The 14,940-nt window shown below is 42.1% G+C and overlaps 1 protein-coding gene across 19 annotated transcripts in view; it reads left to right on the top strand.

Moving 5' to 3' along the window:
• ZNF613 (zinc finger protein 613) overlaps positions 1-14,489 on the top strand; it is a 55,540-nt gene extending 41,051 nt beyond the window's left edge. For 5 of the 19 annotated variants that reach the window (XM_044380028.3, XM_048223898.2, XM_057314024.1 and 2 more), the window contains 4 exons: positions 5,135-5,334; positions 6,581-6,751; positions 7,031-7,123; positions 12,018-14,489. In XM_044380028.3, the coding sequence (XP_044235963.2) occupies positions 6,613-6,751; positions 7,031-7,123; positions 12,018-13,750 (1,965 nt within the window). In that variant the 5' untranslated portion in view covers positions 5,135-5,334; positions 6,581-6,612 and the 3' untranslated portion in view covers positions 13,751-14,489. Of the gene's footprint in view, positions 1-2,086; positions 2,192-3,423; positions 3,537-3,882; positions 4,015-5,134; positions 5,335-6,580; positions 6,752-7,030; positions 7,124-9,619; positions 9,860-12,017 lie in introns of those variants that run through there. The other 14 variants (XM_048223897.2, XM_048223899.2, XM_057314023.1 and 11 more) reach the window with 8 other exon arrangements.
• The last annotated feature ends 451 nt before the right edge of the window (positions 14,490-14,940 follow it).

Here is a 14,940-nt window from a genome sequence, read left to right as displayed (position 1 = left end):
ATTTAAAGATGTTTAAATAATCTCTACACCCAAGCTGGGGCTCAGACTCACAACCCTGAGATCAAGAGTTGCATGCTTCACCCACCAAGCCAGCCAGGTGCCCCTAGATATAATTTAAATACTTAAATATTCCGTTAATCATTTTTGAAAGCAGGTTATGATTCTCCATTTACCTGTGCATGTGGTTTCCTGTCAGTCGTGCCCACCTTGATCTTCAATTTTTTTGCCATTGTGAATGGTGTTTTCAACTTTTTGTTCTCTTTCAATTTACTATCTCTTAGAAGAGCAATTACATTAAAAATACTTATTTTGTTTCTGCTTACTTCACTGAATTCTTAGTATTATGAGCGTCCCATTCCCAATGATTTTTATTTGAACATTCAAACATAGTTTAAAGAATTTTATGTTTGAGCACCTCTTATGCCTACCACGTAGATTTTCTCATCATGATTTTGTTTCCTTTATTCCATATCTATCCGTATATCACTTCTCAATCCCTAGTCTACCTTTTTACGTTTTTAAACATGTTTTTCGAAGTAAGTAGCAGACATTTAAATATTTCTCCCTAAATGTTTCGCAAGCATATAATTAGAGTTCCACCTGTAGCAACCACTAATCTTTCTGTCTCTATCGATTCGCCTGTCCTGGACATTTCATGTCAATGATGCAAATGCAGTCATATGCTGTGTGCACTTTTCTGATTGGTTTCTTTCACTTAATGTAAGAGGCTTATCCATGTGGTAACATGTATGTGTACTTCATTCCTTTTTTATACCTGAATAGTATCCCATTGTGCGGATATAGCGTTTTGTTTATCCTTTCATCAGCTGAAGAATATTTGGGTTTTTTCCACATTTTGGCTCTTATAAATAATGCTCCTATAAACATTTGTGTATAAATTTTTTTTTAAATTCCAGTGTAATTAACATAGTGTTGATTAATTTGTACAATATTCAACAATCCCATGTATTACTCAGTGCTTATCAAGATAAGTGTACTCTTAATCCCCTTCATCTATTTCACCAATCCCCCCACCCACCTCCCCTCTGGTAGCCATCAGTTTGTTCTCAATAGTTAAGAGTTTGTTTTTTGGTTTTTCTCTCTCTCTCTTTAAAGTTTATTTAAGTACCCTCTGCACCCAACGGGGCTTGAACCCATGACCCAAAGATCAGGAGTTGCAGGTTTTTTCAACTGAGTCAGCCAGATGCCTTGGTTTGTCTCTCTCTCTCTCTCTCTCTCTTTTTTTTGTTCATTTGTTTTGTTTCTCAAGTTCCACATATGAATGAAATCATACGGTATTTGTCTTTCTCTGACTGGCTTATTTCACTTAGCATTATATTCTGTCGATCCATCCATATTGTTGCAAACGGCAAGATTTCATTCTTTTTTATGGCTGAATAATATAACATGTATATTATATGTATACCATATAATACCAATATATACCGTATATACTAATAGTATTCCATTATATATATATATTATGTTATGTATACAATATGTTATATATAGTTATAATAAATATATGTGTTATAATATTGTATACACACACACACATATATACACACCACATTTTCTTTATCCATTCATCTATCAGTGGACATTTAATTTGCTTCCATAATTTGTTTATTGTAAATAATGCTGCAGTAAACCTAGGGGTGCATATATCCCTTTGAGTTAGTGTTTTCATATTCTCTGGGTAAATACCCAGTAGTGCAATTACTGGATCATAAGTTTGTTCTATTTTTTTTTTTAAGATTTTATTTATTTATTGACAGAGAGAGCCAGCGAGAGAGGGAACACAAGCAGGGGGAGTGGGAGAGGAAGAAGCAGGCTCCCAGCGGAGGAGCCTGATGTGGGGTTCGATCCCATAACGTCGGGATCACGCCCTGAGCCGAAGGCAGACACTTAACGACTGCGCCACCCAGGCGCCCCGGTTCTATTTTTAATCTTTAGAGGAATCTTGTTATGTCTTCCATGATGGTTACACTAGTTTGCATTCCCACTAGCAGTGCATGCAGTTCCTATTTTTCCACGTCCTCGCCAATACTTGTTTCTTGTGTTTTTGATTTTATTATCCTGACAGGTATGAGGTGATATCTCATTGGGTTTTGTGTGTACAAACTTTTGTGTGGACATGCTTTTACTTCTTCTGGATATAAACCTGGTCTGGAATTGCTGGGTATAAATGGTAAGTGGTAATTTGTTTAACTGTTGGAGGAACTACCAGACTATTTTCCGAAGTGACTGCACCATTTCACATTTCCATTAGCAGTTATGAAAGTTCCATTTCTTCCACATACTCACCAACACTTGTTATTTCCCTTTTTTTTTTTTTTACTATATCCGTTGTAGTGAGTGTGAGTGGTATTTCAATTTGTATTTGTATTCTCTGAAGAATGATACTGAGCATCTTTTCATGTGCTTATCCTATGCATAACTTGAGGTATATATATTTTCACTAAATATTAGAATTTCTAATAGCTGCATAATATTTCACTGGATGGGTGTACTTTTATTCATTCAATGAATTCTCTGTTAGCAGACCTAATAATACTTGCATATCAACTTTGCATGCTTGTGCCAATATTTCCTTTCCAAAGATTCCTAGATTCCAAAGATCCCCAAAGAAATCCAACGTGGCTTTCTGGGATTCTAGCAAAATCTCTATTGATATTCAGTACAAAGTGTTAAACCATTCCCCTAAAATAGTCAGTCATGTAACACTTCTATAAGAAATGTGTGTTTTGGAATGCTACCAACTTGTTTATTTATTTATTTTCAAGTAATCTCTACACCCAAAATGTGGCTCGAACTCATGACCCTGAGATCAGGAGTCACATGCTTTTCTCCCTGAGCCAGCCAAGCACCCCAAAAATGCTATCAACTTTTAGATATAAGGTCTGTAATCAGCCTTCTGACTAAAAACTTATTTTTTTACATCAGAAATGTAATTTATTTAATACATAGAATGTAAGATGGAAAACTTATTTTTGATACATGTTCACTGAAATCTCTGAAGTTCTGACTCTTATTTAATCATATTGGGGGAACTTTTAATAATTTCCTTCCTTGTCTCTGATACTGATTATTTTTATTTGATTCTTTATTGAATTAACTGAGTAGCATTTCTAGAAGAGTTATACATAATGGTGGTGTTACTGCTCATCCTTGTCTTGTTCTTGACTTTAGAGAAAATGCTTTATTGTTCTGCTGAAGATATGTAGGACATATTGGATTTTTTTTATTGAGGTGAAATTCACAAAACAAAATTAACTATTTTAAAATGAACAATTCAGTGGGTTTTAGTAAACATATAACATTGCGCAACCACCACTTCTATCTAGTTCCAGAACATTTTTATCTCCCTGAGGGAAATCCTGTACCAATTAAGCAGTCACTCCCCACTGTCTCCTCCCGCAGACCCTGACAACTACCAGTCTGCCTTCAGTTTCTGTGGATTTGCCCATTCTGGATTTTTCATATAAGTGGAATCATACAATATGTGACGTTTTGTGTCTGGCTTCTTTCACCTAGTATGTATCATGATTGTGTATTGTGTTCTGGGGTGTTCCTTCAGTGCTTGGCCAGGCCGTTTCATTTATAGCCCTGCTTTAACCTTCCTTTCCTGCTTGCATTGAGTGTAGAGATCAGCCAGAGGGAAAGCTTAGGAAAGGAAAATGCCCTGCGCCTGTACTTGGCTTTATAAATTCCCCTGTATGCCCTGGGGCTTTTGAATGGCTTAAGTTCCCTAAGAAACTCTCTTCCCAACTTTTTCTCTGGGCCGTTCAGCTGCGCGTCAACGGTCATCTTTTGTCCCGGGCAGCTGGAGGTTGTTTGTCCACCTTACATTGTTCCTTTTTTTTTTTTTTTTTTTTTCAGATTTTATTTATTTATTTATTTAGAGAGTGCACACGAATGGGGGGAAGAGCAGAGGAAGAGGGAGAGAGAATCTCAAGCAGACTCCACGCTGAGTGCGGAGCCCGACATGGGGCTTGATCCCACAACCCTGAGGTCAGGACCTGAACCGAAATCAAGAGTCAGTCGCTTATCCAACTGAGCCACCCAGGCACCCCCACCTTACGTTGTTTTTGAGAAACATCCACTGCTTTTCCATCTTGTGTGAGGTCCAAATTAAAGGGATGAGCACATTGCATTAGTCCTTAGGGTAGGCCTCACGGTTTGGAACAGATAAACACAATGCTTGGCAAATAAAGTCTGCTCTACTCATTCCAGGACCAGGCACCAGAGTCCCCCACTGGGAATGCTGGTTCCCATCTCTAGGACTATGACCAAACTGGGGAGGGGGTGAAGCAAGGGCAAATAAAAATGACACAGAGCTTTCCTCCCATTTTTAAGTCGCCTCGTTCTTGATGGAGTGATCACTCTGCTGCTATAAACCTGTGATGGTTGTTCAGAGTCGTGATAAAGGTTTTGTTTTGTTCTCTATTCTGACAGTCCTTACTTGTTGTTTCAGTGTTTCTGTGGAGGCACGCGGCCTTGGAACTTCCCACTCTGCCATTTTCGTTCAGTGGCATTTTCCTCCATGATGTACATGGTTACGATTAATTTTGTTTTGTCTTTTAGGTCATTAGTGCTTTTTTAAAGAAATAAACTGACTGCAGATTTAGTTTAAATGATGGCCTCTAATCCACCCTCCTTTCCTACCCAGACATAATTTTTTTCTATTGGTTTGCCTTTGTTTCCTTTCACATGATGATTAGTGAAAATGGTTTGTTAGGTCATGTTTTGCTGAGCACATTTGTCTGCAAACTGAGGTGTGTATAAAAACTTTTGTCCATGAGCACACTTGGTCTTAAAGGAATAGATGTCCAAATCCTCACCTGGTTTACGTGTTCTCCTTCCGAAAACTGACTTGTGTGAGAACCCGTCTGCTGTGGGGTGTTATGCTATGCTGGTTCTCCTTTCTTGGCTCCCTTTCACGGACTCCACTCCACTGCATAGAAGAAAGTGTTCACATACTCACAGTCTGGTGTTTCATTGCTCCAGAGTGCAGTAGCCTCTGGGATTTCAAATAAAGGGACAGATGGCCTTGAAGTGCAGTGAGGGGCAGTAGCAGGGATAACACTGGGTCCAGAGGGAGATGTGCACTCAAAGTGAATTTACATTTCAGCCCACAGGTCCTACTCTAGGAGCAAGATCCAACAAGTAAAGCAAGGACGAGGTCTCAGGACCTGCGTGTGGTCATTGTGGGGTCACCATTGACCAGAGACCAAGATTTCAGGAATTGAGGGGAATTCAAGAAGAAACTAAACACACAATTCCCCATTACTGGCTGTTTTCCAGTAACAGAAGAAAATGATTAAGGACCAGGTGACTTTGTTTTATTCCTTCCTTCAATCTGTGATTGATTTCTGGAGGACTTTAAAACTCAGTTGACTTACGTGGAAAAGTATAAATTGGTAAACTAGGACTTGTGCCGGAACATACTGTGCAGACATAGACTTAGATTCCAACTTCAGTATCAAGGCAAATAGGATCAGGAATGTATTGTTCAGGGGCGCCTGGGTGGCACAGCGGTTGGGCGTCTGCCTTCGGCTCAGGGCGTGATCCCAGCGTTATGGGATCGAGCCCCACGTCAGGCTCCTCTGCTATGAGCCTGCTTCTTCCTCTTCCACTCCCCCTGCTTCTGTTCCCTCTCTCGCTGGCTGTCTCTATCTCTGTCAAATAAATAAATAAAATCTTAAAAAAAAAAAAAAAGAATGTATTGTTCATAGGATCCACACTAAATGACTAATGTTAGAACATCACAGGTGACTGGAGTGTCCTACAGGCTACGCTGGCTTTCAGCTTATACCTCTGGCGGCCATCACAGTTAGAGAATCATGATGATCACAGCATATGCAGTGATGGAAGAGAAAGCAGCCTGGTTCCACAAGGATGTCACTATATATTTCATGGCACTTGGGTGTCAGGACTTTTGTTTAATGGTGCTTCCTAGACGTTGTATGGTAGACAGTGTCCTTAGCTTCAGATTTCTCCTCAGTGCAAAAGAAGGTTTCTTGACGAGCTCTTTGAGAATAGACTAGGAGAACTCAGTGGGCACAGTTCTTCCTGGGATCTTAACAAGGTGACCCATGGACCCAGCCTTGAGGCTGGCAGGGTTAATGTAGAAATAAACCCTAGGTGACCTAAGAAAAATGCTCCTGTTCAAAGCGAATTCCTACTGCCTCCTCTTTTATTACCTTTTAAAATTTAACCCTGTAAAGGTCCCTGAATATATCTTAAAGATAAAAAAATTCCAGTGATTACGAAGTCTAGAGCAAAAGTAAGATTCTTCTTCATGTATATGTAGAGCTAATGCTTCACGTACATATATTGCAAATGTTTTCAGTTTCGCAGGGGAATTTAATGGCTACTTATTACAGAAACTTGTGATTTGTTGAATGCTACTGTATGATTACGGAATATTTTGTTATATACAGAATTGAATGTGGATGTATTTTTGATTCTATAACAATGTAGTTTAAAAGAAAAAATCAAAACACCTAAATGTATAGATGTAGCCTATGTGGTGAATATGAGCACAGCAACTTCCTTTATATGCCTTCCATTTCAGTAACTAGAGGAACACGCACATGAAACAGGGCCATGTTGTTATGGGAATCGCTGACACTGGAGGATGTGGCCGTGGACTTCACCTGGGAGGAGTGGCAGCTCCTGGCCCCTGCCCAGAAGAACCTGTACCGGGATGTGATGTTGGAGAACTATAGGAACCTGGTGTCAGTGGGTGAGGACAGCTACCCTGGGTCACTTAGGGGGTCCCCATCATTGGCCTTTCCTCTCGTAGCTTCTGAGAGCTCTGGCATGTCTGCGCCACTCAGAAGTATAGAGTCTCAGTCCCTTCTCTGGCCCCAGAATGGAGGCTATCATGTGCCCGTCCTGAGAGAAGACCTTTAACTTTGCTGATCTGCAAATTGCGTGGCTCCTAAAATATAACATTGTTCTGTGTTGGCAGAGCCCAGCCCAGTTCACAGAGCCTCCCTCCTCTCTCATTTCCTGTGAACAGGGTACGTGGCCAGCAAGCCTGACGCACTCTCCAGATTGGAACAAGAGGAACTGTGGACGACAGAAGATGAAATCCACAGTCGATTCCATCCAGGTGAGAGAAAACCAACAAGGAAGGTGGTGAGGAAGTCGTCTTTAGTCACTCAGAGGTGTCACAGCTGCCAGGGTGTCTGAGGACATGTGAACAGAGCTCTAGGAATCTCCCCGAGAAGCGCTCTTTTTCCTTGAGGTGTTTGGAGCCCTTATCTCTTCTTGGGTTCAATCCCTGTTTGTTTCATACAGATCTCCACTAATTTTCTCTCTAGTTTTCTTTTTAGAATTCTCAACTCTTACCACCCTTCTTCTCCCAGCACTATATCGCCACCTGTTCCTTCTGCTTCTCTTGCTATGAAAGTCTGTCTTCCACACCTCTCTCCAAAGAGAAATGTTTGATTTGAGCACCGTCTGCTGACTGCTGCCCTTTCCTGCCCCTTTGGATAATGTCAATTTCCTTTCTTAATATTCACCTCCATTTTTGATTGGGAGTTAGAATTTCAACAATGTGAATTTGGGGGGGACATAAACATTCAGTCCACAGTACCTGCTGTTCTTTAAGTCTTACATCCTGGCTGTGTAGGAAAACCTCATGGGTCTTCTTTACTCTGACACCATGACCACACACACAGTACTTCTGACACCACATGTTGGCAGTTTTCCTCACACCAAGCAGTTCTTTGCAGCACCAGCCAGGTGTCCTACAATTGACCTCAATTCTGATGTTATCATTACATGGGGAAGCATAAGATCCCACAGGTTAAGGGCTCTGTCACATTAGATTGCCCCCCACTTACTTACTTTCTTTCTTTCTTTCTTTCTTTCTTTCTTTCTTTCTTTCTTTCTTTCTTTCTTTCTAAAAGATTTTATTTATTTATTTGACAGAGCACAAGCAGGGGGAGCAGCAGGCAGAGGGAGAGGGAAAAACAGGCTCTTCGGTGAACAGGGAGTCTGACGTGGGGCTCGAACCCAGGGCCCTGGGATCATGACCCGAGCCAAAGGCAGACGCTTAACCAACTGAGCCACCCAGGCGCCCATATTTTTTATTTTTTATTTTTCTGGAAAGAATAATCACACTTACTGATTAAGGAAAAGGGTATTCTTTTTTTACACCCCCCCCCCACTCTTTAGATATCAATCACAATTAGTAGGTCCCCTGGTTACTCACAACGTCTGTCTGTCTAGGCTACAATTCAGAGGTTCCCGTGACTTTCTCCCCCTTGGATTTGATTGCTTGCTGCAACAGCTCAGAAAACTCAGGGAAATACTTGCTGTTTACCAGTTTATTATAAAAGGATATGATAAAGGATATGAACGAACATCCAGAGGAAGAGATGCATAGGGTGAGGTATGTGGAAAAGGGCATGGAAGCTCCAGGCCCCAGTCTCCCAGCACCTCCATGTGTTCAGCAATATGGAAGCTCCCTGAAGCCCGTGCTCCTGGAATTTTCTGGAGGCTTCCTCACAGGCATGATCAGTCATTAACTCTGTCTCCAACCCCCTCCCCTCTCTGGAGGATGGAAGGTGGGGCTGAAAGTTCCAAACTTCTAATCATGGCTTGGTCTTTCTGCTGACCAGCCCCCATCCAGCAGCCCACTCAGAGTCACCTTATTAGAACGAAAGACCCTCTTATCAACCCAGGAAATTCGAAGGGGTTTATGAGGCCTGTGTCAAGAGCCAAGGTCAGAAACAAAGATGAGAACAGAAGATGCTCTGAGTGCTCTTATCACTTAGGAAATTGTAAGAGTTGTAGGGGCTCTCTGTGGGAACCAGGGGCGGTGAAGTGTGTTTTTCCTAGACACTTCCATAACCTTCTCAGCTCCCTTATGTAGAGTATTTGCTATTCCTGTTGATTTCTTAAAATTTGTCATTGATTGTTCCCAGCCCAGACCACATCATTAAACCCCATGCCTGCTTTGCTGTAATTTCCTTGTATAATTGTTCATTCTGATCATTACTGTAGTCCGTGTTAAATGAAGCTGCTGGATTCATTCCCTTGAATCTTTCCTTTTCCTTATGATAATCAGTAACAGTAAGTCCCAACTAATCATATTACCAGTCTTTTTTTTTTTTTTTTTAAGATTTTATTTATTTGAGAGAGAGAGGGAGAACATGAGTGGTGGGAGGGGTAGAGGGAGAGGGAGAAGCAGACTCCCTGCTGAGCAGGGAGCCTAGGGTGGGGCTTGATACCAGGACCCCTGGATCATGACCTGAGCCAAAGCCAGACGCTTAACTGACTGAACCACCCAGGTGCCCCATATTACCAGTCTAATAGGATGGAAATTTCTCTTTGATAAACAATATCCATGATACAGCTCTTGCTTATATAGAGTTTGCTTCCCTCTTCCTAAAGTCAAGGTCAGCTATATTTGAAGGAGTCTCCTTAATGTGTTCCATACATGAGGATCTTTGTTTTAAATATTTTTGCTTACCTTAAATGTTATTTTTGTTTTGTTTTATTTTGTTTTTGGTAGCCTCTTACACACAGGCCCTGACAGTTGTGAACAACAGCAGCAACAACAAAATTCTTTTTGGGAGATGAGTTTGTATGAGGAGAAACAAAATTAAGCAAAATAAACAAATATGATGTCTTGTGATAAAAAGTTCCGGGAAGATCCGTGGGACAGCAGTGGAATAGTGTGCAAAGCCCTGGAGCTGCTCTAGCACCTGGGAGTCTACCTGGGGCCTCTAATCTTAGCTCTTTAGGGAGTGGGAATATGTCTTTGGTAAGATGCCTTTGAGCAGCTGTATGAGGGATGTGAGGCCTCAGGTGAATTGAGCTCCAAGTAGACAAAATGGTGAGTTCAAAGGCCCAAAGCTCGGGTACCTGGATGGCTTAGTTGGTTAAGCTTCTGCCTTTGGCTCAGGTCGTGATCCCGGGGTTCTGGGATCAAGGCCCACGTCAGGCTCCCTGCTTGCTTCTCCCTCTCCTGCCCCCTCACTTGTGCTCTTTCTTGCTCTCTCTCTCAAATAAATAAAATCTTTAAAAAAAAAAAAAAAAAGATGAAAATCAAAGGCCCAAGGCAGGAGGGTGTTTGTAGAACCTCAGGGAAGCCCCTATGAATACAGGGAAGGGAGCCAGAGGGCGTGGCTGGCGATCATGCAGAGATAACGGCAGTGGTGTAGTGGCTGGAGTTGGGAGTAAACAGCTCATGTAGGACCTTGGAAGGACATTTCACGGGCTTGATATTTTTAAATAATGAGAGAAGAAAACAATAGGGAGTTTTCAGTAGAAGACATATATGAAATCATTTATACTCAGAATGATGGCTTTGGCTCTTCATAGAAAGGAGACAGTAGCAGATAGGGGTTGATGCCTGAAACCAGCTGGGAACCTGTCGCCATAGTCCAGGACACCTGCGGAGAGAGGATGAGGGTTGGTCAGCTTCCGAATGTGTTTATAAAGAGGGCAGAAATGATTTCCTACTGAAGTAGATAGAGGGTGTGAGAGAAAATACAAAAGCAGGATGCTGGTAAGTCTTTTTGGTGTGAGTCTGCGAAGAGGGAGTTGCCATTTCTGAGATGAAGAGGCTGTGTGGAGAAGGTGTGGTTTGAGAAGTCAGGGGCTCTGTTTTGGACATTGTACGTCGTCAGACCATGCTTGTGCACATCCAGGTGCAACATGCTGTCTTTGGATGTACCTGAGTCGTCCAGGGAGAGTTTAGGACTAGAGATAGAAATACGGATTGAGTAGATCTCCTGTGATAGGTGTACAGATTAAGAAGAGCCTTGGACAACTAGCAATCAGAACAATGACTATTTGTTAAATGCAGGGTTTCCTAATATGGTACCCAGACCCCTTTTGAGAGTGTGTTTTTTTTAGATTTGGGTGATGGCCTGGGCTAGTCTACATACAGTGCCATAAGCAGGCCTTCATGAGCCTAGGTGGTGAACCAGAATCTTTGTATGTGCTGGAAAGAATTGAATTTAGTGAGAAGTAAAGCAATATATTCTAGGAGTAAGATTTTAGTACCAAATAGAGGACATGTAATATGTAGAGGTTCAGCTTTTGAATGAGGCTTTTTTTTTTTTTTTAAGAGCGCACACGTGAGTGGGAGGAGGGGCTGAGGGAGAGAGAGAATCTTATCTTTCTTTTTTTTTTTTTTTTAAAGATTTTATTTATTTATTTATCTGACAGAGATAGAGACAGCCAGCGAGAGAGGGAACACATGCAGGAGGAGTGGGAGAGGAAGAAGCAGGCTCACAGCAGAGGAGCCTGATGTGAGGCTCGATCCCATAACGCCGGGATCATGCCCTAAGCCGAAGGCAGACGTGCAACCGCTGTGCCACCCAGGCGCCCGAGAGAGAGAATCTTAAGCAGGCTCCACGCTCAGCATGGAGCCCAATTCAGGGGTTGATCTCACAATCCCGAAATCATGACCTTAGCTGAAATCAAGAGTTGGATGTCCAGGTGACTGAGCCACCCAGGCACCCCTTGAATGAAGCATCTTGTGCTATAGTTCTGGGCTGTGTAAAGTTAATTGTCAAAATGAACAGTAAAGCGGGGCACCTGGTTGGCTCAGTAGGTTAATTGTCTGACTTCGGCTCAGGTCATGATCTCAGGGTCCTGGGTTCAAGCCCATGTTGGGCTCTGTGCTCAGAGTGGTGTCTGCTTGAGATTCTCCCTCTCCCTCTGCCCCTCCTGCTTGTGCTCTCTCTCCCACTCTCTAAAATAAATAAATAAATCTTTAAAAAAAAAAAAAGGCAGCAAATCTATGTTTATTCATTTTGAATGATCTAACTTTGTCTATGCAACTGTTCTTAACTTGTATTTTCTTTGCTTATATTATTGTGTTTAATCATTGTCCAAGTGATAACAAACATATTTACTTGGACTTTCTTTAAAATGAGGTCATAGTGTTATCAATAAAGAGCCAGGCTACACAAAGCCATTTGTGGAAGAGTTTTATTATATACCAAGCTCATGGAAAGATTCATTCTTCTCTTCTTTCCTAGAGATCAAGAAAGATGATGGTCATCTACAGGGGCCCTTGCAAAATCAAAGATGTCTAAAGAGAATGAAACAATGCCATGAACATAATGCATTTGGAAACATCATTCATCAGAGTAAAAGTAATTTTCCCTTAAGGCAAAATCATGATATCTTTGACTTACGTGGGGAAACACTGAAATCAAATTTAAGTTTAGTCAACCAGGACAGAAGCCATGAAGTAAAGAACCTCACTGAGGTTAATGGAGATATGAAATCCTTCTCCCATACAAAGCATCACCGGTATTGTATTGAAATTAAACTTCCTGAATGTGGGAATTCTATGAATACAAATTCCCAATTCAGCAAGCATCAAAGAACTCAAAAGATAGAGAAACCCCATGTATGCAGTGAATGTGGGAAAGGCTTCTTTAAAAAGTCTCGGCTCATGGATCATCAGAGAGTTCACACGGGAGAGAAGCCTCATGGGTGCAGCATATGCGGGAAAGCCTTTTCCAGAAAGTCCAGACTCACTGAACATCAGAAAACTCACGTAGGAGAGAAGCGGTATGAATGCTCTGAATGTGACAAAGCATTCCCCAAAAAATCACGGCTACTCATGCATCAGAAAACTCATACAGGAGAGAAACCCTATGTGTGCAGTGAGTGTGGAAAAGGCTTCATCAAGAAGTCTCGGCTCATTAACCATCAGAGAGTTCACACAGGAGAGAAGCCTCACGGATGCAGTCTGTGTGACAAAGCATTCTCCAGAAAGTCCAGGCTCATTGAACACCAGAGAACTCATACGGGAGAAAAACCTTATGAATGCACTGAATGTGACAAAACGTTCCGCTGGAAGTCACAGCTCAATGCCCATCAGAAGACTCATACAGGAGAGAAATCGTATATATGCAGTGATTGTGGAAAAGGCTTCATTCAGAAGGGCAATCTCATTGTACATCAGCGAACGCATACTGGGGAGAAGCCTTATATATGCAGTGAGTGTGGGAAAGGTTTCATTCAGAAGGGCAATCTCCTTATACATCAACGAACTCACACTGGAGAGAAACCCTACGTATGCACCGAATGTGGGAAAGGCTTTAGCCAGAAGACATGCCTCATATCACATCAGCGATTTCACACTGGAAAGACGCCCTTTGTGTGTACTGAGTGTGGAAAATCCTGTTCACACAAGTCTGGTCTCATTAACCACCAGAGAATTCACACAGGAGAGAAACCGTATACCTGCAGTGACTGTGGGAAGGCTTTTAGAGATAAGTCGTGCCTTAACCGACACCGGAGAACTCATACAGGAGAGAGGCCCTATGGATGTGCTGACTGTGGGAAGGCTTTCTCTCACCTGTCATGCCTTGTTTACCATAAGGGAATGTTGCATGCAAGAGAGAAGGGTGCACGTTCAGGCGCGTTGGAGAATCCTTTCTCAGAGAGCCAGAGCTCATCCCTTTCAAACGATAGCATGCAGAAGAAAGACCCTGTTAACACGGTGTCCGTGCAGATGCCTTCTGTAGCAGCTCAGACTTCCTTACACCTCCGTGGGCTCCTAGCGGATAGGAACATAGCCACTGTGGGACAGCCAGGTGCCAGGTGCGCACTGTCAGCAGATAACAGAATTTGCACAGAGAAACCTTTTGAATGCAGTGAATGTGGTCGTGCGTTCACTGATCAGTTACGTCATATTCTATGTCCCAAAAAGCACCCAGGAATAAAGTGTGATACGATCAAGGTGGAAAACCCTTGACTAAAACCTAGCTCATTATGTGGTTGATAAGCGTATATGGAGACAAATAGTATAAAGACCAGGAATAGTATAAAGATCGGGAAAGCCTTTGTGGAAAGACAGACCTTACTGGTGCTTTATAGGTCACATATCATCAGTGAGCTCGTAGCTGGTAGAAATACAATGACCCTGGAAAGCCCGTTCCCCAGAAGTAAGACTTCAGTGGGCGGCAGAGAGTTCACACAGAACGGTTGGAAGAGCTCTGAAGGCAGTGAATGTGGCAGGGTTGTCAGTGCAGCATTCTGCCTCATCAGTTGGCAGAGGAAATCCTACAGAAGCAAAACTCTGAACACGCCAACCGCGGAACATCTTTGGCAAAGTACCAGAAAACACGTAAAGCAAATAAGCCCTGTGAAAATGAATAATTTAGAGATTTCTGTCACCAGTCTAACATCATTTTACGTCAGATAATGTACATAGTGTACATTTTAGGACACTATACCTTGAATCAAACTCACTGATACGATGGTCACGCTTTAATTCGAAGGAGGTCGTATATGCTGCACATTAATTGTTAGAGTTGTAACAGTGCACTCCCTCCCTTTTTAGGGGGAGGGCGTGAATCTTTCATTCCCACCACGATCGTTATATGGTTAGCTCTTGTGTTTCTTTGGTTCTAAATTTATTCAGTTTATTTTAGGCTACTAAAGTAAGTCCTTCCACCTTCAAAGGGAAAGTGAATACATTTGATTCAATAATATACTCTAGTGTGTTTGGATGTGTTTAACTTTGTAAATATCACCCAAAGGAACAACTGCTCAGAACTCACGAATAACCTATCAGCCAGGTTCTTTCCCTAGAAGATAGTTCCCATCCGGTACACACACCACTCAGAAAAACTTTCATCAACTGTTTCCTTTACCTGGTTCTGTTCTGGACCCTACAGATGCTGACCGTGATGAACTGAACAAAAGTCCTTGCTGCGTTTGAGCTGGCATTTTTTTAAAAAAAGATTTTATTTATTTATTTGAGAGAGCACAGGGAGGGGAAGTAGAAGGCAGAGAGAGAGGGAGAAGCAGGGAGCCTGATGTGGGGCTGGATCCCAGGACCCTAGGATCATAACCTTAGCTGAAGGCAGACACTTAACCGAGTGAGCCACTCATGTGCCCCTAAGCCAGCATTTTTTTTTTAAAGCTGGATTATATGTATGT

The sequence above is a fragment of the Ursus arctos genome, unplaced genomic scaffold (genome assembly GCF_023065955.2).
Source record: "Ursus arctos isolate Adak ecotype North America unplaced genomic scaffold, UrsArc2.0 scaffold_19, whole genome shotgun sequence".
Classification (NCBI taxonomy): Eukaryota; Metazoa; Chordata; class Mammalia; order Carnivora; family Ursidae; genus Ursus; species Ursus arctos.
Note: the sequence above shows the minus strand (reverse complement) of the source record. Positions and strands in the feature narration are given on the sequence as shown.